Source organism: Panthera uncia (assembly GCF_023721935.1).
Source record: "Panthera uncia isolate 11264 chromosome A3 unlocalized genomic scaffold, Puncia_PCG_1.0 HiC_scaffold_11, whole genome shotgun sequence".
NCBI classification, from domain to species: domain Eukaryota; kingdom Metazoa; phylum Chordata; class Mammalia; order Carnivora; family Felidae; genus Panthera; species Panthera uncia.
Window position 1 is genome coordinate 15,171,477 of NW_026057578.1, and position 27,432 is coordinate 15,198,908.

General features: G+C 53.6%; 2 protein-coding genes across 6 annotated transcripts; one reads left to right on the top strand and one right to left on the bottom strand.

The window, feature by feature from the left end:
- Positions 1-2,173: 2,173 nt before the first annotated feature.
- Positions 2,174-18,007, bottom strand: RBPJL (recombination signal binding protein for immunoglobulin kappa J region like). Its single transcript, XM_049650708.1, has 13 exons — positions 14,988-18,007; positions 14,799-14,907; positions 13,462-13,611; positions 11,719-11,789; positions 11,434-11,549; positions 10,988-11,162; positions 8,844-8,981; positions 8,335-8,444; positions 7,901-8,053; positions 6,847-7,002; positions 6,603-6,706; positions 6,240-6,513; positions 2,174-2,382 (listed from the first exon to the last, which is right to left on the bottom strand). The coding sequence occupies exons 1-12, from the start codon at positions 15,127-15,129 to the stop codon at positions 6,240-6,242; spliced, it is 1,698 nt and encodes a 565-aa protein (XP_049506665.1). The 5' UTR covers positions 15,130-18,007; the 3' UTR covers positions 2,174-2,382.
- On the top strand, positions 14,801-27,432 carry MATN4 (matrilin 4). Of its 5 annotated transcripts, XM_049650705.1 has the most exons (11): positions 14,801-14,875; positions 17,200-17,316; positions 18,007-18,576; positions 19,272-19,394; positions 21,369-21,491; positions 21,582-21,704; positions 21,798-21,920; positions 23,377-23,790; positions 23,890-24,042; positions 27,154-27,261; positions 27,344-27,402. In XM_049650705.1, exons 2-11 carry the CDS (start codon positions 17,235-17,237, stop codon positions 27,400-27,402), a joined length of 1,878 nt encoding a protein of 625 aa, XP_049506662.1. In that variant the 5' UTR covers positions 14,801-14,875; positions 17,200-17,234. The 5 variants fall into 5 exon arrangements, with proteins under 5 accessions (XP_049506662.1, XP_049506658.1, XP_049506661.1 ...); XM_049650701.1 differs by having other exon boundaries at positions 27,154-27,432; XM_049650704.1 differs by lacking the exons at positions 27,154-27,261; positions 27,344-27,402 and adding an exon at positions 26,966-27,096.

Below are 27,432 nucleotides of genomic sequence, written 5' to 3' on the forward strand. Positions count from 1 at the left end.
CCACAGAGTAGGGTCTGTTAGTATCCCCATTATACGGATGGGGACACCACAGCTAAGAGGTTACTTGTCCCAAGTGACACAGCTTACCAACAGTAGAGGTGGGGTTTGAACCCAGGCATTTGGGCTCCAGAGGCTGCTCGGGACCTACAAACACCCCCCGAAGCAGCAAGTCTGGTCTCCGGGGGCCCCCGCCACACCTTGTTTGCCTGAGCTCCGTGAAGCTTGAGTGGGGCTCCCTGTTCTTTATAACCTGATTCTTGCAGAAGGTCCTTCCTTGCATCTGTTAGACCTGGGCCGTCCAGTATAGTAGCTGTCGGCCACAGGTGACTCTTTCCATTTAAACACATTTTCAGAAACGAAATTTCAGTTCCTCAGTTGTGCTAGCCACATCTCAAGCGGTCAGTAGCCACATGCAGCTGCTGACTACTCTCTCAGTCAGTGCAGATACAGAGCATTTCCATTGTCGCAGAAATTTCTGTTAGGTCTGTGTTGGGTGATGAAGACTGTGGGTCATGACCTTTCGACTTGGGATTTCAGCTTTTAATAGCTGCTACCTTGTGCTCCAACAGCCTACAGGGAGGTAGGTCGGAGCCTAGAGTACTGTAAGTGCTCACTAAAAGCACTTCATTCTCATCAGCGCCATCTTTGGGTGAGACAGAAGCTCCACAAGGCCCCTGGGTTATCTATTGTGTAAAATTATCCCCAAATTTCAGGGCTTCTGACCACTGTCTCACATAGTGTCTGCAGGCCAGGAAGGTGGGAGCAACTGAGCTAGGTAGTTGTCTCATGAAGTTGTAGTCAAAATGTTGACCTGGGCCAGAGCATCGAGAAGCTTGAGTGGGCTGGAGGGTCCACTTCCAGGATGGCTCACTTATATGTCTGGCAGGTTGATGCTGGCTGTTGACAGGAGGCCTCAGTTCCTTGGCATGTGGACCCTCAGAGGGCTAATGTCCTCATTACATAGCGGCTGGCTTTTCCCAGAAAGCGATCCTAGAGAGCCAGGTGGAAGCTACAATGCCTTTTATGGCCAAGCCTTTGGTCACTCACTGTTACTTCCACACTATCCTATTGGTCACACAGGTCAGCCATATTCATCGCGAAAGGAGACTGCAGAAGGGAAGGGCAGGAATACCTTCAGGAGGCAAGACTCCTCAGAAGCCATCTCAAAGGCTGGTTACTATAGCCTTGTTTCTGGTCAACTCTGCACAGGACTTAATTTATCTAGAGAGTGGACTCTGAGTGGGACTTGGTATAATATTATTTCTGAGAATTGGGCACAGGATGCAAAGTGGATTTAGACAATATTGAGCCTTTTTTGCTCATGATCCTGCCATCTTTTCTGAAACCAGAGAAGCACTGACCCCTATATGGGGCCATTCTTCATGGGGCATTGGGAGGCCTACAGGCCAAATAGATTCCTCCTTGGAAATCATTTGCTATGTAGTTTTGGGGGATGGGATGGTCAGAATTCTAAGATGGCCCCCAAGATTTTTACCTCCTGTTGTATACACCAGTATATTCCTTCCCCTTGAATGTGGGCAGGATCTGTAACCATGATGGATGCCACTCCTATGATTGGGTTACATCAGACGGGAAAGACAAAGGGGTTTTGCAGATGTAATTGAGGTCCCAAATTAGTTGATTTTTTTAGTTATTAAAAGGGGAGATTACCCTGGGCGGGCCAAGCTTAATCAGTTGAAAGCGATAATAAGAGGATCCGGAACCTTCTTGGTAAGAGAGATGCTCTCCTGTTGGCCTTGAAGAAGCAAGCTTCCATGAGTTCTACAGCTACAAGGATGTGAATTTTGCCAACAACTCTGTGAGCCTGGAGTAGGACCCTTTGCCTCAGAGAGACCGCCCTGTCAGCCCCGGCTCACACCTTGGGAGACCCATAGCAGAAAACCCAGCTAAGCTGTGCTTGGGCTCCCGATCCATGGAAACCGTAAGGGCAATAAATGGGTGTTATTTTAACTGCTGTGTTTGTGGTAGTCTGTTACACAACATAGACAACCGATACAGGCAGGTCACTTACTCCCTCTGGACAATCAATTTCTCCATCTGCCAAATGGAGGGGAGTGCAGAGTCTGGATCATCTGTAAAAATATTTCTGGAGTAACGACAATGACAGCAACTGTCCCACAGAAAGTGGTTACAGTGGGCCAGGCCCTGTTGCTTTACATATATTGGTTATTTTATTCCTCACGACATCCCGTGAAACAAATACTTCCCCTTTTACAGAAGGAGGAACTGAAGCACAGAGAGGTTAAGTGACTTGAACTTGCCAAATGTGCCTGGCTTAAACACACAACTTTGTTTCCAAGATGGGTTGTTGTCTGGAAAGCCACTGTTTGAGCTGCATTCCTGGATCTTAAGGTGATTCTTCTGAAAATACATATGAGTAATTAGTGTGGGAAGAAGAAGTGTGCGCACACACACACACACACACACACAATCAGGACAAAATCAGCCAAGCCTAGGACACCCCTAGCCTGGATGAGGCAGGGATGCACTCTTCCAGGCACCAGCCAGCGTTGGGGAGGAGGATGTTTTGAACCAGATGAAGGCTTGGGAATGAGCTTGGTAGAGTGGGCTCTACCTCAGCACTCTATAATCGAACCCATTTAGAGCCCATGTAATGAAACCATAAAGACCTTGGCCACAAGGCTCTGCCTTCCCCTAGAACTCTGCCTGCCTCTGGGGCGATCAGCCAGCTATGGCAGGTGTTGACCACTTTGCCCACTGAAAGCATTATTATGCCAATACTGCCCCGCCTGCCTTTGTCCCTTGGGGTCAGGAAGAGAGCCAAGCCTGCCTGGAGGGCCTTTTTTTTGGTAAGTATGGTCAGGGATGACTCTTGGAAAACTTAGTGGATATTATCTTATTGGTTTTATTCCCATCAAATAAGGCTGCTTCCCCCCTCCCTCTCTGTCTTCTGGGTCTGTGCACTCAGCAGTCTACATCCTAACCCAGGGAGGAAGGTGTCTGAGAATTTTACCCACACTGTGGTTAATGTGAGACTCTTTGGGGAAGCCCCACTTAAAAGAAACAAATGAAAGCGAGAAACCGAAAAGTCAATGCTTAAGCATGTAGACTAATAGTTCATGGTGGAAACTCAGGCAACATGAGAGCTGGTAAGCTAGGAGATTTTAGAACAGAGATTTTGGCTTTATTCTCACTCTGTGAGAACCTCAGAGTCCCAGATTTAGCATTAGGAGTATAGGACTTAAATTAGGCTCTGCTATCAACGTGCTCTTGGAGCTTCATGGGCCTTCTCTCCCAGCCTGAGTTTCCCCGTCTGTAAAACGAGTGGGGAATATGGGCTTAGAGCAATGATTCTCAACCCTAGGGTTCCCATCCTGACAGTGTGAAAATGTGAAGATTATCTTTTAATACCCTCACAGTTCTCTAAGGATACGCGAAAACTTAATTCTTGGGAGGGAAACAGTGCCACCTGCTGGTCTCACTTTACACTCGCAAATATACAAACTGCCAAGGCAATGAATGCTTGGCAATTTGGTATTTATTGAGCCCCGCTCAAAGTTCAAGGTCTGGTAATGCACCCTCTAGGACACACACCCATGAGCCTCTTTCCCCATGAGCTCACAGTCTAGAGGGGACAATTGACATATACATAAAGCCCTTTCATCCAGGGTGGGTGGTGACATGGTCCCAGGGAAGTTCTAGGGGAATACGGGGGTGGGTCCAGGGAACGTGAATTGTGCACTCAAGGCTTAGAAGGGCCTTTCTTGATTTTATGCTCTGTTGTCACGGTCTTGAAATTCTAAATAGTTTTTGCACAAGGGGGCCATACATTTTCATTTTCTTCTTTTTTTCCCATACATTTTAGTTTTGCACTGGGTCCCCTAAAGTATGTAGCTGGTCCTGCCTTGGGGAAATCTTGAAAGAGGTGACATTTGAGCTGGATTTGGAGATCAGGGCAGTAGGTGGAGGGAGAGGAAAGAAGGAAGTTTATTCTAGTGCGGAAGGCAAGGTGAAGGCCTCTGTGGCTGGATGGCGTGAGGAAAGGACACAGTGGGTTGCTGCAAGGGGGTGGAGTGGGAAGGGACTGGATGTCAGATTCAGGTTCAGGGCTAAGAGGACCTCTGAGCACAGTACTGCAGCTGGAACTTAGAAGACAGGCCAAGGCTTTGAGGTCACAGACTTCCACGTGGGTGCATACATGGGACCGAGGGTCCTATGGTGCCCCGAGGGGTGTGCAAAAGAAGACAGGGCTACATGGAGGGGCCTGGGCTTTCAGGCCAACCTAGGATCTTGGCTTCCAGGACTCCCGCCTTGTGAAGTGGCAGAGGAAGTCCTCGAGCACAGGGCTGAATGGGCCCTTGTGCCCCAACACCCTGCTGTGAAACTCATTCTAAGTGGCTTCGTGCTTCAATAGTATCACGGGGCAGTGAGAGCAAACTCTTCTGAAGCAGGCACTCACGTAGGGGACATTTCCCATTCAACTTGTCCCCTGCATTCCTCAGCCAGGATTCACTCTCAGGGGCCATGAAGGGCCCTTACACAAGCTTCTCTTTCCTGACCATAGTGAGTTTCAGCCTGCTGACGGCAGATGACAGATCTTCACTATAATTTGGGGAAGTTTAAAGAGCAAAGGTCACTTCCTCCCCTTGGGAAATGTCAGCTTCTTCCTCACGGGCTTCCCACCCCCCCTCCCTCTGGGAGAGAAACTTCCTGGGGAATGAGACCTTCTCAGAATTCCAGGAAGGGCCCAGAGGAGTGAGAGCCTTGAACCCACATTTTAGAGCAGTTGTCCCCATGGGGCACCACAGGGACTGGACCAGGTAGCTGGTACCCACATATATCTATATCCATGGCTCCAACGGCCTGAGCCAGGACCCTGCCTGGTTCTTCTGCTTCCCTGTAAAGCATAGACTTGACAGGGGGTGGGCAGGTTGATCAGGGTAGACTGTCATTTGGTTCCTGGTTCCCATGCTGAGAAGCTCCTCTCTCAGCTGGGTTACTGTCCAGCTGATCCCAGGAGTTCTGCCTAGAACTGTCCTGTGTTTTGTATCTTACGTTTGCCCCTGAGCCTGGGGTGCATCTTTGCTTAGACTGGGGGGATAGCTAGTAGGGAACTCAACCCCAGAGCCAACAGGTGGGCCCCAGGACAGGGACAGGAGTTCAAAAATGCTAGCTGCTTCTGAACCTCATTCCTTCTCCAGAAAGGGTCAAAATGGCAGGCTCTCTGCTCCATTGGACTCATGGTCCCTTCTTGTGTGTGCGAGTAGGGGGAACTACACTGAGCGCCTCCCTCCTTGGGGAGGTGGGTCATTCAGATCAGACTCTGCCTTGGGATGGCAGAGGAATCCCTGACCTGCAGGATCTGTTGGGCCTGCAAGAGAAGTGCCTGGGTGGACAGTGAAGATGGCAAGACCTGACCACTGTCCCGGGCACAAAGCAAGCACAGGCAAGGGTCCTACGCCTGGCCGCAGCCATTGGGAGCACCAGGAGGGGCAGGTCTTGTCTTCCAGGGCGGAACCCAGTACTCCAGGGCAGGCCTCTCATGCTCCAGGAGGGACTCAGTGTTTCCAGTGGAACCCAGTGTTCACATGGGACCTGGTGCTCCAGCAAGATCCCCTGCACTGGGTGGGATCTGGCGTCCTAGGTGAGTCCAGTGCTCCAGGTGAGACCCAGTGCTCTAGGAGTGACCCGGTGCTCCAAGTGGAACCCAGTGCTCCGGGCGGTGCCGGGTGCTGCAGGTGAGAGCCAGCACTTTAGGCCCGACCTGGGGATCTAGGTGGAAGCTGGCATTCGGGGTCAGAGCTAGCAGTCCATGCAGGACATGGTGCTCCAGGCCTGGGTGTGTGGAACTGTGTGGGTCCTCTTCAAGAGGAGACACAACTGCACAGAAGGTAAATGTCCCAGGCCTGGCTCTTAAGAGTGTGTGAAATCCTACTGAGACACAGGGAGAAACAGACAAAGTTGGAGGCATGGGGACACACAAATGGGGAGATGTGCAAAGGTACTGTGGGGGGGAGAGAGAGAGAGAGAGAGACTGCTTGATTTAGAGAGTGAGACAGACAAACACGGGGAGAGCCACGCTGGTGACTGGACAGCATCACTCAGGTGGACGAGTGAGTGGCAGTTTCTCCAGCGAGGGCCTCCCGCCGCCCAGGCTCTGGCCTTGACTTCCCAGCAAAGGGGCAGGGGGCGGGGCCCGGGCCCCAGGGAGGCCCCGGCCGGCCAGGCGTGGGCCCGGCCAGACTTAGGCCATCCACCTAAGTCTGGATGAAGAGGTGGAAGTTGCTGCGCGTGAACTCGTGGTGGATGCTCTCGAGCAGCGCGTCGGCGTCGGCGGCGGGCTCGGGGGCGCCCGGGGGGCCGGGCCGCGCGCTGTACTCGGGGGTGTAGGTGAAGGAGAAGGCGCTGGGGTAGAAGAGGCCGTCGGCGCGCACCAGGCTCACGGGCACTGTGATGGGTGTGCGCAGCCAGCGCCAATCGCTGCCGAAGGCGGCGATGTCGGGCACCACACACACCAGGGACCGCGGGCTCCTGGGGTGGCACCGAGGTTAGGGCTGCAGTGCCGCCGACGGCACGCACCCGTCCCGTTACCCGCGGCCCAAGGGAGACTCCCCCTATACCTGTACATGGTTTCGGCCTCCACGTCCCCGAACCACACCTTGAGCCCCGCGTGGAAGTTCTCGCCGTGGAGCTCGAGCGTGGCCACGTCTCCCCCACCACTCAGCTGGGGGCGGGAGGGAGCGGGGGCGGTGGCCGAGAGCCTGCTGCTCTCCCTCGCCAGCACCCCATCCCCCCCCCCCCCACACCCTGAGCCAGATCCCCGCCCGCCCGCGCCCCCTGCACCCGCCAGCGCCCCGGATTCACCTCCAGGGTGTTGATGAGGGGCACTGGGGTGACGGGTTCCCGGGTCCACGCCAGGCTGGTGCTGAAGGAGAACTCCACCGACTCGGTACCGATGATGGTCCAACAAGAGCTGTCATTGAGCAGCGCCCTGTTCGCCTCTTTGGGGCAGGGGGAGGCCTGGGAGGAGACCCAAGGGGATGGTGGCCACCAGCATGGGTGGCATGGGTCAGCATAATGCCTGGGCTCCTGCATCCTGGGGTCCAGTCCTAGGCTCTGAGCTTTCCCTGCCCTGTGAGCTTGGACAAGGCCCTTAAGTTCCCTGAACTAGCTGGTTTCCAAGGGTCTATTTTCTTAGGATTCTGAAATTCTATTTTTTAACATTGTGCAATTCTATTCTACAGGTTTGAAATGCTTGGGGAGGCAATATAGCTCAATAATAATGTTATTTTCTATATATTATGATTTTATCTCAACATTCCATGATCATATTCTTTTGGGAGTTGTACTGCTTAATAATAATTTTCCACATTCTACAGTTCTGTGGCTTAACATTTTATGATTCTTTTTTTAAAAATGTTTATTTATTTGGGGGGGGGTGGGGCGCAGAGTGAGAGAGGGGGAGAGAGAATCCCAAGTAGGCTCCACGCTGTTAGCACAGAGCCTGACACAGGGCTCGATCTCATGAGCCCTTGAGATTTTGACCCAAGCCGAAATCAAGAGTCTGATGCTCAGCCAACTGAGCCCCCCCAGGTGCCCCTGCACATTCTATGATTCTAATGCTCTTTGCACAATAATACTCAATTCTATTACTTATTTTTATTTTCATTCTAAAATCTTATCTCCCAACATTCTATGACTCTAACATTCCTTGGGAAGGAGTATTGCTCAATTAATATTGTTACTATTTTTTCTACATCCTTGGATTCTGTCCTGATAGTCTATGATTTTAACATTCCATGGGAGGTAGTGTCGCTCAGTAAGCAGCAGTCATTATGATGATGACCATCTTACATTCTCCGGTTCTCTATGTTCTGACCTTCTAGGATGCTTGGTGCCATTACTCATTCCCTCTCACCTGGAATTGCACCACCTTGTCTGCGGCGAGGCATAAGTAAGTGCCACCCTCTCCGGCAGGCTCACCGGGGAACTGGAACGCACACTTGTGCAGCTGGGAGATGGGCTCGTCCACGTCGAGGAGTGCGTACTGTTTGGCCACTTTGCGGATGATCTACAACAGAAGGGGTGGTAGGAAGTATGGCGGCAAGGTGCCTGGGTGCACAAAGGCTGCCCTCCCAGCTAGCTTTCTGCTATGCTGTAGCCATATGGGCTCTGGCAGGTCCCCCTACCCCCCGCCCTTTACCTCCATCCAGCCCCACAAAGCACTGAGTATCCAGAGTGAGAATGGGTGTCTTTTTGCCTTGGGCCTTCACCTTCCAGCCCTGCCCTTGTGGGTCAGACTTTCTGCATGGATCTGGGGGGACCCCCCAGGTATGCCCTCCCTTCTCATACCATTGGAGGTAGTGTGATGCCCGTGACAGTGCAGACGAGTTGCACTAGGGAGCCATAGCGGACGTAGCCCTCTCGAGGCGGGAAGTCCCCCTGGGAACAGTGTTCATCAGCTGGCGTGAAAAGAGGGAGGGGAAGGAAGGAAGGTTTTCAGGGGTCCCAAGTTTCTCCCCTGAACCCTGCCTTCCCTGCCTCTGGCCCCACCCCACATCACACTTGGATCCTGCGGGGAGGGTCGGCATGCAGGGAGACAGCTAAGGCTGAAGGTTCTCATTCTGGAGGGGTCATCTGTGGCCATCCTTGAAAGTGTCTGCTCCCAGGGTGGGGTTTGAGAGGAACGGAGAGGGCTGGACATTAGAGTCAGAATGGCTTGGACGAGTCACAGACTCACTGGGACTTTTGGCAAGCCTCAGTTCCTTGGGCAAAGTTTACTTTTCTCGAGGAGTTGTACTGAAGATGAAATAAGCTGATGCATGTGAAGCTCCCAGCCCCGGGCCGGCTGGTGTGGTTACCCAGGTGGAGCGTGAAGGCAGCCCACTGGCGCGCGCTGGCCACGAAGGCGCCGTCCTCCACGGACAGGTAGCGTGTGGAGACCGTCTGGGAGCGCAGGCGGTTGAAGAGGGAGACCTTTGAGCCCGAGGATATGCACACTGTGAGGGGAGGTGAAATCAGCGTCCAAGCCTGCCTTGGTTCCTTGTACTTCCAGGCAGTTTCTGGTCCTCTGTCCCCTGGGTCAGTCCCCTCGTATGCTCACTGGCCTAGACACACTGGGCATTCCTAGTTCACGGCCCCTTTACCAAGTACCGGCTGGAGTCCTGCTTTTTTGTATCCTTGCCTGTTCCTTTTTGCTGCCTGGATGCCCTTCAGTTCGATAAACAATATTATCAAGTATTCACTAAGTGCCTCCTTTGGGGCAGGCACTGTGCTGGGTACTGGGCACCAAAGGGTGACTTAGACCCAGTTTCACTCTGGAGGAGTTCACAGTCTCAGAGAGGTGGGACATACATATAAAGTTTCAAAATGAGGTGGTAAGGGCTGGGTGAAAGAGGGCTTCCTGGAGGAGGTTACACTCTCAGCTGGGGAGCAGGAAGTAGGTAGGAGTTGCTCAGGGGGCTGCATAAGCAAATACCATGTGGTGTGAAACAGCAGTGTGGTATTTCTAGGGTTTGACACCGATCTCTTCCAGCTTATCACACTTGGAACCATGGTTTTGTTTTCTGACGGAGCTTTGACCACTTGGGGAGAAAGCACTAGGTCATCTTCTCTCCCCTCCCAGTGCTAGGCATATTGTAAATGCTCAATTTATACGTAGCCTAAGTTCCCATCCATTGGATAATAATGAAAGCTAATGTTTGTTGTATGTCAGATACTGTTTTAAATGCTCTATATGCATTAGCTCATTTGATTCTCCCAACCCTGCTCTGGGGTAGATACTATCTCTGTTTAAGAGAGCAACTTGGGGTGTCTGGGTGGCTCAGTTGGTTGAGCATCTGACTTCGGCTGAAGTCACGATCTCATGGTTCATGAGTTTGAGCCCCGCATCAGGGCTGCCCTCCTCTCTCTCTCTCTCTTCCCCTCCCCTGCTCGTGCTCTTTCCCTCTCAAACAAAACAAAACAAAACAAACATTGAAAGAGAGAGAGAGAGAGAGAAACTTGCTCCAGATAGCACAGCTAGCCAGTAGCAGCCAGGATTCAAACCTAGACCACCTAGCTCCAGAATCTGAACTCCTAACCACCACACTATACCACTTACCTGATACCAAGGGCCAGACAGAGCACTGCCTGGGTCTGAGACGTTCTACAGGGCTTTTAACAGACAGAAAGTAAGTATGGGCTTTGGAGTGACACTGACTCAAATTCAAATCCTGGCTGGGTCTCTTCCTAGCCGGGCAATCTTAGGCAAGTCACCTGGATTGTGACAGGCCCAACTACTTCATTAAATGAGTGGATGAATGTTCCAGACCTCATTTCAGTCATGCCCTCCTATCACTCGAACAATGATAGTACCTGCTTCAGAGGGATGCAGTGAACATCGAATAGGACGATTCTTGTTAATGTTAGCAAGGGAAGTCCACCTTCTCCTACGCCTTCCCCCACCTCACTTCGTGGGTAGCGACAACAGTGTTGTCACTGTTCTTCAGGCCCCGTGCCCCTTGGGATTTGTCACTTGGCACCCAGGGCAGTCCTTATGTCAAACTGTCTCTCTGATGAGCGATGCGTGTCTATCTCCCGTGCTAGGCTGTGGGTTCCTCCAGAACAGGCACTTGTCTTTATTTTACAGGGATCCAGCGTCTAGCACAGAGCCAGGCATACATCAAGCACTGAATAGATATTTTTGACTGCCCTTTTGTTGTCACTTTTGTGTTTAGTTCAGCACCTGCTGGCCATTTTTGTCTGCGCTGGACTCCCCACCCCCCACCCCACCCCCGGTCCCTTTCCCCAGGGTCTGGCGTCTGTCCCCTTCCCTCTGCTCTTGCTGCTCTAGTTCCTCATTCCCAGACCTGAGCCAGACCCCGCCCCTCTCTCGGCTCAGACTCCACCTCTCCCACTCTGGCCCGACCCTTCCAATCTAGGTCTCCTCCCTCCCCAGTTCGGCAGCTCTGGACCCGGTGGCACCTGACCGCCCCGCCCAGCCCTCGCGCCCCGCCCGGCTCACGGTCGGTGTTCTTCAGCGACTGCTTCTTCTGCGAGGGCTTCGAGATGACCTTGATGAGGCGGCTGTGGAAGGTGCCTAGCTCCCGGCCCCCCCGGTGCACCAGCCGCAACACCAGCCGGAAGTGCTTCCTCTTGTCTGCGTCCGAGATGTACAGGGTCTTGGCGCAACCGAATTCCTACGGGGTGCGCGGGCACCGGGCCGTCTCATCCCAGCCCTCCGCCACCAGTTTTCTGACGTCTGCCCCATCGGACGTGACAGGAAGCAGCACGATCCCAGCTCTCAGGCTCACCCTCGAGGCAGAACCCCGGTCCCCCCCCGCCTCTTCACCTATCTTTTGGCTTCTGCGGGGGGCGGGGGGGTTGTGGCCAGGGGGTAGATGAGCCCTCCTCGCCAAGGAAGGGGCAAGGATGGAAACAGGAATCAGAGCCCGTCCCTCGCCCTCTCACCCTGGAGTCTGGCTGCTCTTCGAAGTTCAACTTCTGCGTCTCGGCGGCGCTGCCGGACGCGCCATCCAGTCCCATGTAACCGCAGACCGTGGGTCCGGTTTCCCCTGGCTGGTGGGCTGGAAAGGGACGCGAGGCGGCTCGGGAAGGACTCGGGTGCCAGGCAAGCGGAGTTCTCGCCGCCAGAGGGCGCGGCGAGACCGCGCATGCGACCCCGCCAGGCTCCCAGGCCGCACTGTGCTGTCCCCCCGCAGGGAGGCGCCCGGCAGTCCAGGAGTCCACCCTCACCTTGGCCTTGCACTGGCTTCACCCTCCAGCCGGGACCTGCGAGGTAGACACAGGGCGGGGGGCAGAAGAACCTGCGGAGACATACAAACGCTGGACTCGCACATCCATTCTCCACTCGGCGGTCTCTAGACGTCTCAAAGGCAGCATAAATCGGGCAGAATCTTTGATTGCTCCTCCTCCTTTCCCAGTGCCCTCCCCAGGCTTCTCCGTGACCGTGGACCCCAGATGTTAATACATCTGAACTTGCTTTTATCACTCCTTTCACTCAACCCATTAGAAAGTCCTGTCCCCTCTGCATTCAAAACACATCCAGAATCCATGGGTTTCCTATCATCACCTCCACCTCAGTCCCAACTGCCATCACTTGTGCCTGGACCACAGCATCAGCCTTCTCCCCTGCTCTCTCTGCCTCCACACCTCCCCTTTATGACATGCTTAGAGCAAAGTGGGCACACTGCCTTTTCGTTTCTTTAAAAGCAGGGGTCAATCATGTTGTCTTCCTAAAACCCTCTAGCGGTTGATGTGGTCCCTGCTTACCTCTCCAACTTTATTTCCTACAAAGTCCCCCCTCCTTTTCTAATTCCAGCCCTTCTGACTTCTTCTGTACCAGAAAAGGCCAAGTCTGTACAACCTCAAGGTGTCTGCATTTTCTTTTCTTTCTAATTGGAACACGCTTCCCCCAGATTTTCTCCTGTCTGGCTCCCTTTTAACATTCAAATCTCAATTCAGATGTCACCTCCTTAAAAGGCCTGTCCGCCATCTTGACCTTTCTAGCTAAAGTGCCCCCACCTCTGTTTGCTGTCCTATAATTCTGCTCTAACAGCTGTCATCACAGTCTGGAATTTCTTGTTCACTGATTTGTGCGGAGTTTGTTGTCTGTCTTTTCCACACCACAGTGAAGATGCCATGAAAGCAGGGGCTGGATCTGTCTTCCGGAGTCGTATGTCCAGGGCCCGGCACTGTCCAGAGAGCCTGACACCTGATAAGCACCCAGTAAGTAGTTGTTGAATGAAAGAAGGAATGAATGGGTGGATGATGAGTGAATGGGGATACTGTAGATTCACAAGGAGGTTCTGTTATACACCAAAGTGGAGGCCAGTGGGGCAGAGGGAAAAGGCTCCTGATGGGCCAATAGTCGAGCTCTGTGTCCTCCCCAGGTTCTAAAAGACACTGAACTGGTGGGGTGCCTGGGTGTCTCAGTCAGTTGAGCGTCTGACTTTGGCATCTGGCTTCGGCTCAAGTCATGATATCATGGTTCGTGGGTTCGAGCCCTGCATCGGGTTTTGTTCTGACAGATCAGATCCTGGAGCCTGTTTCAGATTCTGTGTCTCCCTCTCTCTTTGCCCCTCCCCCACTAGTGCTCTGTGTCTCTCTGTCTCATAAATAAACATTAAAAAATAAAAAAAAAATTTAAAAGACACTGAACTGGGGGCGCCTTGGGTGGCTCAGTTGGTTAAGTGTCCAACTCTTGATCTCAGCTCAGGTCATGATCTCACGGTTCCTGAGATGGAGGCCCCTGGCTGTCAGCACAGAACCTGCTTGAAATTCTTTCTCCCTCTCTCTGTCTGCCCTGTCCCCACTTGCTTGTGCGTGCTCTCTCTCTCTCTCTCAAAATAAACTTAAAAAAAAAAAAAAGATTGCCTTAAATAAAACAAAAATAAAAAATACAATAAATAAAAGACAAGGCAAGCATAGAGCAGAAGGTGGCTGCAGGGACCTCCGAGGGGCCAGTGAGGCACCTACCGCTTCTCATTTCCATATGATTTTTGAGCCACCTTGGCATGCAGGATCCACACCGTCTGCTCACACTGTTGCTGTAGGCACTGGCGCACACCTTCCCTCAGGACCGCGACATGCTCTGGGGGTGACCCAGGGGTGGGTGCAGGCTGGCAGCTGGGCAGGAATGAGCGTTAAGGGGAGAGGTGGCCTGGAGCCCAGCAAGGAGGTTGAATGAAATGCATGGGGGGTCAGGGACGGAAAGCATTGGGTAAGAGAGGGGATTCCGGGTTTAAGTTGTGGGTTAAATATTTAGGCTGCCCATAGTCAATGAGGCCTGAAGGGAGCCCACCGGGACCACCCAGGCGCCACTCTGCAGGTCTGGCTCCATGCCCATCACAGCCTGAAGCACTGGGGAGAGGCCCCAGCGGCACAAAGGCCACACTTGTGCCGGTCTTGGGACGGAGACAGAGTATGTGAGGGTGCATGATTTCCTTACACTTTGAGGGGACCCACCCCGGCGAAATCTGGATGCCGGGGCGAAGAGCTTTGCTGGACCCCTGGACCAGAGCGCTCTCTTGCCTGCCCCCAGAAGCCTGTAAACACCCAAAACGGTGTCCCCGGGATCCTAAAGGAACATTTGCGGTCTTCCAGGGTCAAAGCAACCCTCCTCACCCCCTTTCTCCCAAGCGAAGGGGCCTGTTACTGTCCTAGCTTTCCTTCCCTTGATTTCAGGGCCTCCAGAATCAAGGGAGTGGGCCAGTCAGAGCCTAGGGGCCTGGTGGCTTGTCGGCCTCGGAGTTTTGACGAGGGAGGGTGGTGGGTGGGCCCAAGACTTAAGGAATTGCAGAGACGGGGCGAAGGAGTCCGAGATGGCAGAGATTTGAGGGGCCGCCAGGTGGGGCCTGGGGGAGAGTCGGGAGCCCTGCGGCTACCCTTCTGAACCCTTTTGCCCGTCGCGCAGGACCAGAGTCCCGGGCCTCTCACTCCTGGAGGGGGCAGCGGAGGGCAGGAGCCCGGCCGAGCCAGGGCCCGCTCCGCCCCTTGGGGCTCTCCTCTGGGAAGGGCCTCGGAGGCATCCGACGCATTCCGGCGGCGGAGAGCGGGGCCGCCCAGCCTCCCGCCGGGAGCCGAATTCCGGCCCCGCAGCTCGCGCCGGCGGCTCCCGGGGCGGCAGGGGCAGGGGCGCCGCGCTGGCCCCGCCCCAGCCCTGCGAGGAAAGGGGATCGCTCCCGGCCGGTGGGAGGGGTCGCAGCCCGCGCTCCCCCTCCCCACCGCCTGCCCCGGGTTAAATGCGGCCGCCCCCGCCGCTCGCTCCAGCCGCCTGGCAGTCCCCACCTCGGGCGCGCTGCCTGCGCCGTTACCTGGTCCAGCTGCCCGGGAGGCTCCGCCCGTCGGCTCCGCTCCGCGGCCGCGCCTCCGAGCTGTCCGGCGGGCTCAGGTGAGTCAAAGGGCCTGGGGGCGCGGAGGGGTCTGCGGGGGAGCAGGCGTCAAGCCAGGCCAGACGACCGTGTCTAACCGCCGCCGCACCGCTTACGGTGCCCCCATCTGACCTGCAGTGCCCTTCTCCACTTCTGTGGGGTCCTTTCCAAGTTGAGCCTCCACCAACAAGGCCACCAAAGGGGGGGGGGGTTGCTTGCCTCCTAATCTCCTCCCTCGAGGAACCGCCAGGAATGTCCCCAGGTGTTTATTCATCAGCCAATTCTTGAGGAGTTATTTGCAGACCTCTCCTTCCTTTTGAGCCCAGTCTCCCCACCCTAAGGCATTTCCGAATCTTTTAACGGGAGGATTAACCCCTCAGAGGAGCTCGGGGTTCTAGTATCAGACCTGTCACCACGTTGCTGTGTGACTTAGGGCAAGACACTAGTCTCTGGACCTAGTTTCTCCCTCTGTAGAATAAGAGGGTTGGGAAGGTGATGCACTTCGAGGCAGTCGATGTTTTGACTTTCTAGGATTACTGGGCAGGGGGAAGGGGGTGCCAGGGGAGATGTTGGCTCAGGCCAAGAGCAGGATAAGGGGGATCTTAGGGGGCCCAGAGGCTTCTGCAGGTGGGAAAGAACGGGAGGTGGCAAGGGCCCCTTGTTTCTTCCGTCCCTCCCCCCATGCTCCGCAGAGGTGGCCCTGGCTATGGCCCAAGCTAGAGAAGGCATTCTGCACCCTCCCGTTTGCAGCGGCAACTGGCACATCTGGCTTAGCAACTGGCACATCTGGCTTAGTCAACCTCCCACGACGGGCCCTGCCAGAGGGATTTTTGTTCTTCTAGCAGGCCTGGAAAGCGAAGGCAGAGAGGATCCGGGCCGGGAAGGCCGCCTGGAGTGAGCTGCACGCACCCGACCTTACTCAGAATAGGCCCATTCACGGAATTGGGGGAGGGGGCCAGAGGGGCTGCGGTTGGGTTGGGGCAGCTGGCCCCCTCTGCCAGGAAACAAGCAACAGAAAAATGACTAACGCAGCTTCAGCATGGGGCGTCGGGGGCAGGGTATAGAGTAGGGGGAGTGAATGGAAGGAAAAGAGGTTTAGTGACTCCTCGGCGCCAGGTTGCTAGGCAGCCAGGCAGCCCAGAAGGGAGAACGGGAACCAGGAGTCCCAGGTTCCTTTGCAGCTCAGCGGGCAGCCTTCCTGGGCCTCAATTTCCCCATCTGTACAACGGGAACCCTTCGGGATTATCAAGGGGCGTCGTCAAGGGCGGTGGAAGAGTGAGCGCTCACCTGCTGCCGGTACAGGGTCCATGGGCGCGCTGGGGCCTCACTCACCGCCTTCCGGGTGCATCCAATGCCGCTGTCCCAGGAACCCTGCGCTCCCCTGCTTCTTGGCCCTGGTGTCGGATATATCCTGACCCGGGCTTATCTCCAAGGCCTCGGGGCTCTCGGCCACTGTTTGCTCTGGGCAGGGGCACCTGCTAGGCAGATGTGGTCTTCCCACGGCCACCTAACCAACGCAGCCAGATTCGGGAAGACGCCCCCTGGCGGTGTCTCCTGAGAGCAGGCGGGAAGTGGAGGCTCCAAGCCTGCGTAGCGCGTTTTGGCGGTCGCGCTGCGGGTCCCTACCCCCCACCGGGTGAAAGGGTGCGGCTCTCCCCAGGGGCCAGAGGCTGGGCCCTGCATGTCTGGGTGTGTGCACGCGTGCGTACGTGTGTGTTGGAAGGACAGCCACACAGAAGCGCCTTGTGTGGGGAGGGAGGGGGCCAGGGTGGGGAATGACGGCTTTGTTCTTGCAGAGGTTCTCCCGGCGGGAGAGGCCGCGGAACGCGTCGCTGGTCTTTGGAACCACTTAGGCGTAGGACTGTATCCTGGCGAGCCACTTTCTTGCCGAGTGACTTTGGGCACCAGCGCTTCTCTTTTCTGAGACGGTTTCCTCATCCGTACGATGGGAAGAGTAACAGTTTTAGTCTCATAGAATTGCCGAGATTAAATGTCCCAATGCATGAAGAACATTTAACACTGTGCTTGGCGTTTAGAAAGGCCTTTTTCTTTTTCATTTATTTTTGTGGATGTTTTCTTTTCGAGGGGCATTTTATTTTTAAATGATAGGTTTTTAAATCTGCTTTCTGTTTATCTAAATACTCTGCAATTCTGCAAAGTAGGATTCCCTGTGTTTCCCAGCACTGTACTGCAATTTTTTTATTATGAAAATTTTCAAACATACACAAAGGTAGAGACATTAGTAAAGTAAATCCATGATCCTTCCCCCCGCTCCAAGTGCCCATCACCCAGAGTACGAGCTCTGTAAATATTACCGCGTTGCTATTTTCCTTGCACCCTCCAGGCTCTGGCACTTCCGTTCTCTGTCCCCCAAGCACCATGAGGGGCCTTCTATGCTCGCCACTGCCTATGTTGCTGCTGCTTCTCCAGCCCTCCTGGGAAAGCCAGCTCCAGTTCGCAGGTGAGCAAGGCTCAGCCCTCACCAGCAGAGGGAAGGGAACAAAAGCTGGTTCTCCGTCTGCAGCCAGCTAGGTCTGCTGGGGAGAGAAAAAACAAAGGCTCTGAAATCATAACGGGCTAGGTTCTATCTAGTTCAAAGCTTCGCCTCTCTGGGACTCAGTTTCCATATCTGTAGGATGTGGCTTAGAGGTAACAAAGTTGGCGGTAACATGCAAAAGTGCCCATTTGGCGTTTAATTTTTAAAAGTGAACTGAAAAATCAGGAGACTTCACATAACAATTCTGGTTTGGGACCTCCCTTGAAAAATCCAAGGATCTGTTAACATGGCGTCCGCGTGGCAACATTTGGCCGGGGGAGGGATATGGGTGTCAGTCAGCGTAACCCAAGTTCACTCATTCATGTTGCCTGCCTGGTCTCTGTAGTCGTTTGAGTTTGCGCCATCCCTTCGCCCACTCTCGAATGGGGAATGCCTCCTCAGAATAGCTCTAAGAGCCGTAGGATAGAGAATTGGTGAAATCTGGCCTCAGCAAATGCTGGATGAGTGGAGATATCTAGCTCGCATTTGCTAGGTTAATTCTGCGCTACGCGCTGTTACGCCGGAAAAGCACCATTTCGCCTTGGGTTTCCCTGGGGATCTCCTCCGAGATGAGGTTTTGCAGAACTAGGAAAGTCCTTCCCGATCTCCTCGAAGGTCCCAGGTGTCGAACGGGGCCCCTGGATTTGGTGTTCGTGATTGACAGCTCGCGCAGCGTGCGCCCCTTTGAGTTCGAAACCATGCGGCAGTTCCTGGTGGGCCTCCTCCGCGGCCTGGACGTGGGGCCCAACGCTACGCGCGTCGGAGTGATCCAGTACTCGAGTCAAGTGCAGAGCGTCTTTCGGCTCGGCGCCTTCTCGCGCCGCGAGGATATGGAGCGCGCCATTCGCGCGCTGGTGCCGCTAGCTCAGGGCACCATGACCGGGCTGGCGATCCAGTACGCCATGAACGTGGCTTTCAGCGTGGCCGAGGGCGCGCGCCCGCCGGAGGCGCGCGTGCCGCGCATCGCTGTCATTGTGACCGACGGGCGACCCCAGGATCGCGTGGCTGAGGTGGCGGCTCAGGCGCGCGCCCGCGGCATCGAGATCTACGCCGTGGGGGTGCAGCGCGCCGACGTGGGCTCCCTGCGCGCCATGGCGTCTCCCCCGCTGGACGAGCACGTCTTCCTCGTTGAGTCCTTCGATCTTATCCAGGAGTTTGGCCTACAGTTCCAGGGTCGGCTGTGTGGTGAGTTAGGGGTGCTCTGGAATGATTTTTCATCCAGTAAATACCGGCTGGTCCCGGGAGGCACCGCCCACTCTAGCTTCAGCCCCGCCCACCAGATAGCTAAGTGGCGCTGGGCTACCGCAGGCTCTCACATTCCAGGTCTGCCCACTTTTGCTTAGGCTTAGCCCACAAGGAGCAACATTTAGCATGCCTGCTCACCCGATGAGCTGTTGTGGTTTACCACTGGTCTGAGGTCAAACTCCAAAATCCCCTCTCGACACAAGAAGCACCGCCTGTCACAGCTGAGAGCAATCGCCCACCCGGAAACTGTCATGCCCCGCCCACATGGGCATGGCTCCGCCTCTCTGTTTAGTTCCTCCCACAATGCTGCCCATCTATTCTGCACCTTGAATTATTCCACCCACCTTGATTTAACACCTCTCCACCTCCTCTACCTTACCCCTCTGCAGTCCTGCCCCATCCCATTGACACATGTAGCCCGGTGGTGACCTCCTGTTCTGAGATTATTCATAGTGGCTACTCAGGCACTTTCTTTCCCCAAGCCCTCCCATCTAGATCCTCCCTCTCACCTGAGGCTGGTCCCATCTAAAGCCGTACTTGAACTTGGTGACTGCCTCTGACCCCACCCAGTTTTTTTCTTGTTGGAGGGTTCTTCCCATCTGTCCCTCGCTGATTCTATACTTGTGTGTCCTCAGGAAAGGACCTGTGTGTTGAGGGGGGACACGGCTGCCAGCACCAATGTGTCAGCGCCCCGGGCACGTTCCACTGTGCCTGCAACCCTGGCTACCAGCTAGCTGCAGATAACAAGAGCTGTTTGGGTGAGAGCTGCCCCTGCCTTTGCAGTCTCACTGCTCCTGAATCTTCTGTGGCTCCCTATTGCCCCAGCATCAGACCAGTGAGTCTGGAAAGGCCTTTGGAAGTAAAGGTTCAGCACCTTTACGGGTCTAAAAAAGGGAAGCTATTGCTGCGGTCACACAATTCCTTGGTGAAATCTTGACCCCACAGTTAAGTGTGCTTTCTACATCATTCTCTCCCTTATTTCAGGCTTGCCTCCTCCCTGGCTCCAATACGCCTCCCAAACTTGTTTGTGAATGCTCCCATGCACATCTTCTTACTGTTTCTGTTATGCAGACACTCACTTTTGGGGTCTTCAGTTAGGGTCTCCATACCCCTGCCCCCCGATATATGGTGGGGGGCATTCCTGCTTCTGCATCTCAGCTCTTTCTGGGCTGCCCTTGCTGCTTCTCTCTGCACCTGCAAATCCTCCAAGGCCTGGTTCTTCATTTTTGTCTTCTGAAAAGGTATGCCACAGTATGCCTTCCTTATACAATTAGGGTTTGCTTTTTCACATGTATGTGTGTCCACTCCTTTGAACATGATGGCAGCTACCACTCACCGAGTGCCGATTTAGTATTAGATGGTGCACTTCAACGTTCACATACGTTATCTCCCAACCTCATAATGACTGGGGAAAAGAAGTCATGTGTTTCCAACAATGCAGATGTCAGCTGGGGTCTTCTTGTTTCTAGAACTTAGAAGAGGCTGGCTTGAAGCCATTTGAATCTTTCCCCAAGACCTCTGGGGATTCCCCAAGTGCTTACCTTCTGCGGTCACCTCTTGCTCTGAGCTTCTGCCGAATTCATTCAACTTATGGGTCCTCGCCCAATTTCTCAACCTGCACATGCTGTTCCTCCGTGTATGTAAATCAGCCTCTTCCTTGGTTTACACGCTTGTGTGCACAAGGCCATGTGTGTGTATATGTAAGTGGTGCGTATATCTGTTTTACTAAAGATGGGGGTGAACAGAGTGTGCATCACATTTAAAATTCTTTTTTAATGTTTTTATTTGTTTTTGAAGGAGAGAGAGAGACAGAGCATGAGTGGGGGAGGAACAGAGAGAGACAGAGACACAGAATTTGAAGCAGGCTCCAGTCTCTAAGCTGTCAGCACAGAGCCCGATGTGGGGCTCGAACTCACGAACTGTGAGATCATGACCTGAGCTGAAGTCGGACGCTTAACCGACTGAGCCACTCAGGCGCCCTGAGTGTGCATCACATTTAAGTAAAGTCAAACATACACACACAAAAGAAACACCTGCTGATTATAATTGAATATTAGACACCATTGATCCCCAAAGTCCTCTGTCACCCCATTACAGGTGATTTTTCATGGGCAACTTCAGCCCACACAGGTACTCGTGCTCACATCATCTCTCTTGTTCTTCACTCCCATCTCCTTTCTAGGAACCCCAAGTTCTCACTGTTTTGTACAGGGCAGTCTACACCTCTCCAGTCCCTACTTCCCAGCTCAGCTCTGGCTGTCTTTGTACATCTAAACCATCAAGATACTCAGCAGGCAATAGTTCACCCTCTTTAGAAGGAAGTTAGAAATAGCAGTTGCATTCTTCCATTATATTCCCATTTTGTGGATGGGGAAATGGAGGCTCAGATAGGTAAAGTGGCAGAACCTGGTCCTCCTCTGTGAGTCAGTGACCATCTTGAGAGCAGGGGCCCTTCTACACTTGTGGATTCTTGTTCTTATGCCTGGCTTAGTAGTGGGCACGCTGGGCTGCAGCTGGGCCTTGAGTTGGGGGAGCCACTTGGCCCACTAGGAAGGTGACCTGTGCTTATAGAAATCACAGATGCCTGGGGACCACCCCGGGCTAATTAGGTCAGGATCTTTGGGGGTTGCGGCCCAGGCGTAGGTCTTTTTTAAAAAGCTCCTCAGATGATTGTTCTGTCAGGGCTGAGAAGTGCAGGCCCAGGGCAGATGCTGAGCTCACCTCTTCCTCAGCCATTGACCTGTGCGCTGAAGGGACCCATGGCTGTGAGCACCACTGCATCAGCTCCCCAGGCTCCTATTCCTGCCGCTGTCGAGCTGGCTTTGTACTCCAGCAGGACCAGAGAAGCTGCAGGGGTGAGTGAGCCCCACCACCCGCCTCCTGGACTGAGGTCCCTGATGGCTCCGATCAGAGGTGACACCTTGCTCTCTCTTCCCTCCCACCAGCCATTGACCACTGCAGCTTTGGGAACCACAGCTGCCAGCACGAGTGTGTTAGCACCTTTCGTGGGCCCCGGTGCCACTGCAGAGAGGGCCACGACCTGCTGCCTGACGGGAGGAGCTGTCAGGGTGAGGAGGGCTCTCTTGTGTTTGTGTCGAGGGGCAAGGAATCTTGGCTGGTGGAGTCCACCCTGACTCATCCTGATCTGTCTCTCCTTTAAGCCCGGGACCTTTGCAATGGTGTAGACCATGGATGTGAGTTCCAGTGTGTGAGTGAGGGCCTCTCTTACCGCTGCCTGTGCCCTGAGGGCCAGCAACTGCAGGCAGATGGCAAGAGCTGCAACCGTGAGTGCCGGGCGGGAGGGTGTTCTGTCGGCCTCTGCCCCACTGCCCTCATTCCGAGCGTGCTTGGCTCTGCCCTCGCTGTGGCCCAAGGGTGTGCTGTGAGTGTGTGTGTGTGTGTGTGTGTGTCCGTGACAGTGGGGTGGGGGCATGCAGAGGGCGTGCCATGTCCTGCCTCCATGTCTTTCCCCCTCTTCCTCTACCCTGCTGCCAAGGTTCATATCAAAAGTACACACTTGATCACATTTCTCCCTTTTCGAGAGTCTTCTGGGCTTACTAGTGCCTATCCCTGGGTTCAGATGCCTTACCCCTGAGTTTTTTGCATGGTGGGTACAGCCACATTAGTGGGTAGTGAAATCAAATTAGTGGATTACGACTAGCCTTTTTGGTTTTTTTTTTGTTTTTTAAAAAGAGAAAACAGAGTTACTGCCTATAGAAAGAGTAAGTGAGGTTTCACGAAACTTAATTACATGCAAGCATACCAAGTGTGTCATTTGTTATTGTTATTTTTTACTGTGGGGTGTGGTCAACATTTTGAAACCAGCAGCTTAGCTCATCATAGACAAGGTTTCCCACCACGCGCGTTTCCCACCATGCCTGCACACTTCATCCAGGCTGGCCGGCCCATTCCGGAAGGTGTCGAGAGCTGCCAGCTTCCGTGCCTCTGCACGTGCTGCTCCCACCATCCAGCATGTCCCTTCTCGCCTTGAAGAACTCCTGCCCATCCCTGAAGAACAAGTCAGATGTCACCACCTCCATGCAGCCTTCCTCACCAACGCTGGGAAGAATGAATTATTCCTACCTGGGGCTCCCTATCTGCCCCTCTTCCCTCGGCTGCAGCAGATAGCATGTCTGACCGGCTCTGTTCTATCCTGATTTCGTTAGGATCAGGATTATGTTCCTTTATTATTGAACCCCCTTCAGGGCCTCGCAAAGTCCCTGATTCAGAACAGGGGAGGCAACAATGTAGAGTGATTTAGGAGCAGGGGTGTTGGGGTCAGACAGACCTGGCTTCAAATCTGGCTCAGCCACTACCAGCTATGGAGTCTGGAGCAAATCACTACCCTTCAGAACCTCAGGCTATATCAATGGGGATAATAACCCAAGATTATTGGAAGGATTGAGAAAAAATACATAAAGCACTTAGCCCAGGACTTGGCACAAGGTAAGCTGTCAAATAATAACGTTTTTGTTCTTATTTGTTATTTTTACAGCTTATATATTAACAATATATATTCTTTCGATATATTGATAAATTTATTATTATAAAATTATATTCTTTTATTATTATTGCTATTATCACCTAGTACAGTGCCTGGCACAGGAAGGACTTCACACGTGGTACCTGTTATATAATAACTGTTTGCGAATGAATGACCCGGGGGGGGGGGGCAGGGGGGTAGAAGGCTGCCACCAGCCAAGGGTCTGGCCCTCAATCCAAGTTCTTCTCACTACCTAGGGTGCCGGGAAGGCCACGTGGACCTGGTTCTGCTCGTTGATGGCTCCAAGAGCGTGCGCCCGCAGAACTTCGAGCTGGTGAAGCGCTTTGTGAACCAGATCGTGGACTTCCTGGACGTGTCCCCCGAGGGCACGCGCGTGGGGCTGGTGCAGTTCTCCAGCCGCGTGCGCACCGAGTTCCCGCTGGGCCGCTACGGCACCGCGGCCGAGGTCAAGCAGGCGGTCCTGGCCGTGGAGTACATGGAGCGCGGTACCATGACAGGGCTGGCGCTGCGCCACATGGTGCAGCACAGCTTCTCCGAGGCGCAGGGCGCACGGCCCCGCGCCCTCAACGTGCCTCGCGTGGGCCTGGTGTTCACAGACGGCCGCTCCCAGGATGACATCTCGGTGTGGGCGGCGCGTGCCAAGGAGGAAGGTGGGCTTGGCGCGGGACGCACTGGGCTGGGGTTGGGTGGGACGCGGAAGGGGTCCTTCCTGAGGCCTGGGGCACCCGCTGCGTCCTCCTGCCCTACAGGCATCGTCATGTACGCCGTGGGCGTGGGCAAGGCAGTGGAGGAGGAGCTGCGCCAGATCGCCTCCGAGCCTGCCGAGCTGCACGTGTCCTACTCCCCCGACTTCGGCTCCATGACGCACCTGCTGGAGAACCTCAGAGGCAGCATCTGCCCTGGTGAGCACATCTGACCCGGGACCCGTCCCCTCCAGCCAGTGCCCCGCCTCGGATCTTGCCCCTTCCTATGCAACGCCGTCCTGGATAGAGTTATAACCCGGCGACGGACCCACTAGACAGAGTCTTGTTACTCAAAGTGTGGTCCGCGGACCAGTGGCAGGGCTGTCGCCTGGTGGCTTGTTAGAACAAGCAGCCCACAGCTGCCCAGGCCTGATGAATCCGATTTTGTCCTTTAACAAGACCCTCGGGTGATTCCGAAGGACGTGGAAGTTAAAGAGCACTAGACTAGGCTGGCTCCTGCCCCTCAGATTAGCGGGTGCTCAGAGTAATTTCTTTCCCAAAGGCATGCCAAACTCCTTGTTCACGGAGTCACGTCATAAATCCCTTTAACTTGTTGGAATTCAACTATACAGATCTGGCAAAGTGGCAGGACCGAGAGTGTTCCAAGGACACAAAAACGTGTGCTTTTGGACACTATAGCCTCCCAATTCAGTTCATCTACTTCATCTGGTGTGCAGTTGAGGAATAAGGGACCCAGTCTATCTGTGGAGGAGAAGAGGGCTGTTGACCCCGTGTCCTGTACTTTGTAGGTCGTGTAGGGAACTTCTCGGGGGGAATTTTTACCATGGAGTCTTTGCATTCCAACCCAGAGATGTGGCTTTTCTTTCCCATTACCGGGCCCCTCCAGAGCTAGGTTCGGTAGAGCTGGGCTGGCCTGCGGAGTCTGCAGTTTTGAGAAAGAGTTTAAAAATATATGTACATAAACATAGGTGTGTGCATACATACATGTACATACATGAATATGTATACACGCGTGTGTATGTATATACACACACACCCCTACCTCTCTCCCTGTCTCTCTCCCTCTCTCCACGCTAATCTAATAATTAGCTAGGGTATTGTGGAGGCACCGGAATAGATGCTCTTTCATGGCCCTCCTGTCCTGACTCGTATGTCCCCTGCAGTGTGTCTTTGAGCAAGTCACTTAACCTCCACCCCTACCTTAACTTCTCTCTTCTGTAACAGGGGAAGGTGCTGGCTGCCCAAGCTTGCTTCCAGCTCTAAAATTCTTTTTTTTTTATGTTTATTTATTTTTGAGAGAGAGAGAGAGAGAGAGCAAGCGGAGGAGGAGCACAGAAAGAGGGAGACACAGAATCCGAAGCAGGCTCCAGGCTCTGAGTTGTGAGCACAGAGCCCGATGCGGGGCTCAAACCTACGGACTGCGAGATCATGACCTGAGCCAAAGTCAGCTGCTTAACTGACTGAGCCACCCAGGTGCCCCTCCAGCTCTAAAATTCTAAGAGAAATCTGGGCTCTGTGGTTGAAGCTCTTCACCAATTGGCTGTACAACTTTGAGCAGATCTTTCTCCCTCTCTGGCCTTTGGTTTCCCCAGCTGTGAAGTTAGGAGTCTTTGCAGGACTGTTATCAGTCCCATTGATGACATGACATACAGCAATTCACTAAGGGTCCAACAAGACTAAGAAATCACTCTTCAGTCATAAAAGCAATTCTTTTGTGAAGGCCACGCACCAGGCACTGTGCTGTAATATTAAAAAGGGCACGTTTACAAAATTTCAGTGAATCTAAGACCATCCATTGTAAGAGTCATTTTATATACTTCTGAGAAAAAACAGGTGCCGAATTTAATCGTAAGACATGTATTTTGATTTTAGAAATGTTGAAATGTGCGTGGAGATAGACTTGGATCAGTGGGTTTTAAAATTTTTTTTAATGTTTATTTTATTTTTGAGAGAGAGAGAGAGAGGGAGAGAAACGGGGGGGGGGGGCAACAAGAGAGGGAGACAGAATCCAAAACAGGCTCCAGGTTCTGAGCTGTCAGCACAGAGCCCGACGCGGGGCTCGAACTCACGAAGTGCGAGATCATGACCTGAGCCGAAGTCGGATGCTTAACCGACTGAGCCACCCAGGTGCCCCATGGATCAGTGTTTTTGTTTGTTTGTTTGTTTTGTTTGTTTATTTTTTGATCAGTGGTTTTTAAACATCAATGTGTGACAGATTCACCTTGAGGGTTTGTTAAAACACAAATTGTTGGGCTCGAACCCCAGAGTTTCTGATTTAGTAGGTCTGAGGTGGAGTCTGATAGTTTGCATTTCTTTTTTTTTTTTTTAACGTTTATTTATTTACTTAGAGAGAGAGAGAGCAAGCAGGAGAGGGGCAGAGAGAGAGGGAGAGAGAGAATCCCAAGCAAGCTCCTCAGTATGGAGCCTGAAGCGGAGCTTGAACACATGAACCCTGATACCATGACCTGAGTCGAAATCAAGAGTTGGACGCACACTGGCCACCCAGGGACTCCTGATAATTTGCATTTCTAATAACTTCCTAGGTGCTAACTGATGGTGGTGGTCCAAGGACCACACTTTAAGAACTACTAGTCTCATTGAAACACACAAATAAAGTGTATACTTAAGCTGGGCAGTGTTCTAGATATTCCCTCTCTAATAAAATAGTCACTAGCCACATGAGCCCACTTAATTTACATAACTTTAAAAAGTTAGAATTTTTAGTTCTTCAATCACACTAGCCACATTTCCAATGTTAAACAGCTGCACGTGGCTCGTGGCTACAGCACTGGACGGAGTGCAAACAGAACACTTCCATCGCTGCATGAAGTTTCATTTGGAGAGTGCTGCCGTGTGGACTCTTGCTACTCAAAGTGTGGTCCGTGCACCAGCAGCATAGGCATCGCTCGGTCTTAGAAGCGTAGAGTCTCCTCTCTCCTTTGCCATTCCAAATGAGAATCTGTATTTTAACAAGATCTGGTGATTCCAATGAGCATTAAAGCTTGAAAAGCACTGTTCTAAGATGTACGCACACACGCACACACGCACACATGCACACACACCGTAGAATCCTCAGCACCACCCAATGAATAGATTTTCTCCTTGTATCCGTTTTTTACAGACAAGGAAACTCAGGCTTAGAAAGGTTGGGTGAGTTTTCCAGTATCTCACAGCTACCTAGCTGGTATTCATCCCAGGCCTGTTTGAATCCAAAGCCCACATACTCAGCCACAGGCGAGCGGAGCCGCCAGGGCCGGCTCGTCTTCCTGCAGATTCTCATTCCCCTGACTCTCTGTGCCCGGCTGGCAGAGGAGGGCATCGGCGCGGGTACAGAGCTTCGGAGCCCGTGCGAATGCGAAAGCCTCGTGGAGTTCCAGGGTCGCACGCTGGGGGCGCTCGAGAAGCTAACGCAGAACCATATCCTTTGGGGCCGAGAGCCCGGGCTGGAGGGGAGGGGATGGGACCCCCGAACCCTCCATCGGCTTCCTTAACTGCTCACTGGCCCAGCTGGCGGCGCGCCTGGAGGATCTGGAGAACCAGTTGGCCAGCCAGAAGTGAGGGCCGCCGGTGGCTCGGAGCCGGGCAGGG